The sequence below is a fragment of the Microtus ochrogaster genome, unplaced genomic scaffold (assembly GCF_000317375.1).
Source record: "Microtus ochrogaster isolate Prairie Vole_2 unplaced genomic scaffold, MicOch1.0 UNK163, whole genome shotgun sequence".
Classification (NCBI taxonomy): Eukaryota; Metazoa; Chordata; class Mammalia; order Rodentia; family Cricetidae; genus Microtus; species Microtus ochrogaster.
Window position 1 is genome coordinate 118,998 of NW_004949261.1, and position 2,816 is coordinate 121,813.

Consider the following 2,816-nt stretch of genomic DNA (forward strand, 5'->3'; position numbering starts at 1 on the left):
AGCAGTGGGACAAGAGTTCAGGCTATTTCTGTAGAAAAATTTATACCTCAACACCTGATTGGATATCTGTAAGATTAAGATACTCTTCAGTACATGGGGATCCCTAATTTCATAGCTTTTGTAATGAAAATAAAAAGGTATCTTAATCTCATGGAACTGTTTAGACAGCTTTACAGTAGTTGTAACAACTGTCGATGTCAACAGTCACTGACTTGCTTAATAACACCTAGTCATGGGTGAGTCTAAATTTAATAATGGATAAAGGAATATTTGAATTCATCACAACAGATAAGTAACCACATTAAATTACCTTCTCCTACAGCAGGGAAAATGATTCTTGGGAGCAGACTTGTTATTAGGGACAAGGATGAAGGGGCAAAATGTGGGGAAGCACATGTCTAGAAATGTAAATATGCTGACTATCCACAGCCTTGGATTGTCAAATACGACAGTATATATAACTAATATGAAGGACATTGAGTAGGAGAGGACAAAGGTGCACACAAGGATCAAGATGGTTTTTGTGGCTCTGTCTTCAGGGGAGACTCTGAGGGAATACTGGGCACTGTGGATGTGCTGTAGCTGACTCTTGTGCCTATGGAGGGTACTCACCATGAAGACACTGGCCCAGACCATGAGACCCAAACATAGACCATCAGTGAAACAAAGCAAGAACAGATATAGTACAGTTACAGTATTGCCAGAAACAAATGTTGAGCAGTACCCCAACTTGATTTTCTTGGTGAAGTTTTTGTTAGTACCAGATCCAATCACTTCTACAGCTGTTTTGCTGTTTAGAAGCAGATGAACAAGCCAGCTGAGTGAGCAGGACTGAACCATGTACTTGGAGACTGAGTATTTCAGCTTCATCCACCTGGAGTTGCTGGGGCTGATTGTGATTGCTTGGAAACAGCTCAAGAGGCAAGTGCAGTGCAGGGAAATGCCCCGGCACACCCGGTTACTGTAGAGAGTAAGTTTGCATAACAGGTCATCCAGGAGATATTGCAAGCCCAGCTGTACCATTATGTGAGGAATTACTCTTGAGATGATAGCCAAGGAATTGGCTAAAGTCAGATGCCTTAAAATCCGGTCTTTGGGCATCAGACTTTTTCTAGTGAATACAGATGCAACATAAGGAAGAAGAATCGACCAATTGCCCAAGATCCCTACAGCTGTCTGAGAGAAAAACAAAATCCCCATAGGCAAATTCTCTGGAACCATGTTCTCTCCACCTTAGATAAACAAATTTAACTTTATCAGTACATTCAGAAATAGGACATTCAAAATGTATTAAACTTTAATAGTTCAAACTGTATCACTATCTCACTCTCATACATTGATTATAATAAGATAGTCACACTTTTGATACGGATAGAGAGCAAAATTTATGAAAGATACCCTTAAGATGCCTCAGGTTTTCAAACTTCTCCACAAATAAAACTGTATCACATATGTATAGTTCATTTTTGGTGTCTTTGCATGTCTCATTTTGAAGATTATTATCTGAAGAGATATCTGTACATTCATTACAATATCAATGAGATTGTGTTAGCCTAGATGCTGATCAATAGATCAATGGATATTAAAAATGTGGTACATCAGGCCTGGAGAGATGGCTCACCAGTTAAGAGCATTTGCTGCTTCTGCAGAGGACTCCAGCTTGGTCCCCAGAAACCACATGGTGCATTATAGCTGCCTGCAACTCCAATTCCAGGGGATCTGGTGCCCTTTTCTGATCTCTGAGTGTATAAGGAATGTACCTGATACACAGACACATTCTGGCAAAACATCAATACACACAAAATTAAATAAATAAATGTATAAAAAGCAAAAAGTAGCACATATATAGAATAGAATTTTATTCACCTGTTAATAGAAATAATATTATGAATTTGTAAAAAAAATTATTGGATTTGGAATTTATTATATTATACAATGTGTCCCAGATTCAGGAAGACAAATACCACATGATCTCTCTCATTACCAGGTCTCAGCTTTAATATATTATATTAGTATATAATATATGTGTATGTGTATAGGAGTGTGTGTGTGTGTGTGTGTATGTTTGTGATAGTGTGGATATAAGGCTTGAAATTATAAACATAATCTCAGGAGAAAGAAAAGAAGAGTTGTAGATGTGAAGGTTGGCCAGTAGAACACACCTGTAAAGTCAAAGCAGAAGAGCATCCTCTGAAGGTAGAAGAGTACAGGAGGGGATGCAGAGAGGAAGACGAGAACCATCCAAAGCTAATGACAGTTTTGTAAAGCATCACAAGTGCATGCTGGTTAGTCTGTGAAGGAAGCTTTCATGCTGTAGCAATGGAGTGCTACAGGGATGATGATCACATGGAAATGATACAAGCTTCTGGCAGTGAATGGAGTGATGGAGAGTCACAGATCAAGTAGTCTTCTTCCTGTTGGTGAAAACCATAAAGATCATACTACAGCTTAGCATGTTGTTGTTCATAGTGGTGTGTGTGTAGTCTGAAGGTCTGTTAGTAATAGCAGCTCCTGTTAAAAGATTTTATTTTGAGAGTGGCTGAAACCCTGCATTGTGGCAATGATGACAGGAATGGAGGATTCCAAACATACTCCTATATCCTTGTAAAAAGTGGTGAACACAACTGTTCACCCTCAGTTACTGTTTGTGTGCTCCACACATAACAGGTGAACACATATATCTGTGCAAGTGTTGCTGGGATTTTTACCAGAAAAAGAAATCAGTAAGACCAAATGTCTGTCATATCTCAAGTTACCTAATCCATCAAGATACATACCATGTTCCAACATGTTGTGGTCAACCAGTTGTGAGAGTG

General features: G+C 38.8%; 1 protein-coding gene across 1 annotated transcript; it reads right to left on the reverse strand.

Annotated features, from left to right (window-relative positions):
* Window positions 1-306: 306 nt before the first annotated feature.
* On the reverse strand, window positions 307-1,251 carry LOC106144479 (vomeronasal type-1 receptor 2-like). Its single transcript, XM_013355539.2, has one exon. It carries the CDS (start codon window positions 1,219-1,221, stop codon window positions 307-309), a length of 915 nt encoding a protein of 304 aa, XP_013210993.1. The 5' UTR covers window positions 1,222-1,251.
* Between the last annotated feature and the right edge of the window lie 1,565 nt (window positions 1,252-2,816).

Excerpts from the sequence above, each read along its gene's own strand:
- LOC106144479 (XM_013355539.2), bottom strand. The coding sequence starts at position 1,221 with ATGGTTCCAGAGAATTTGCCTATGGGGATTTTGTTTTTCTCTCAGACA.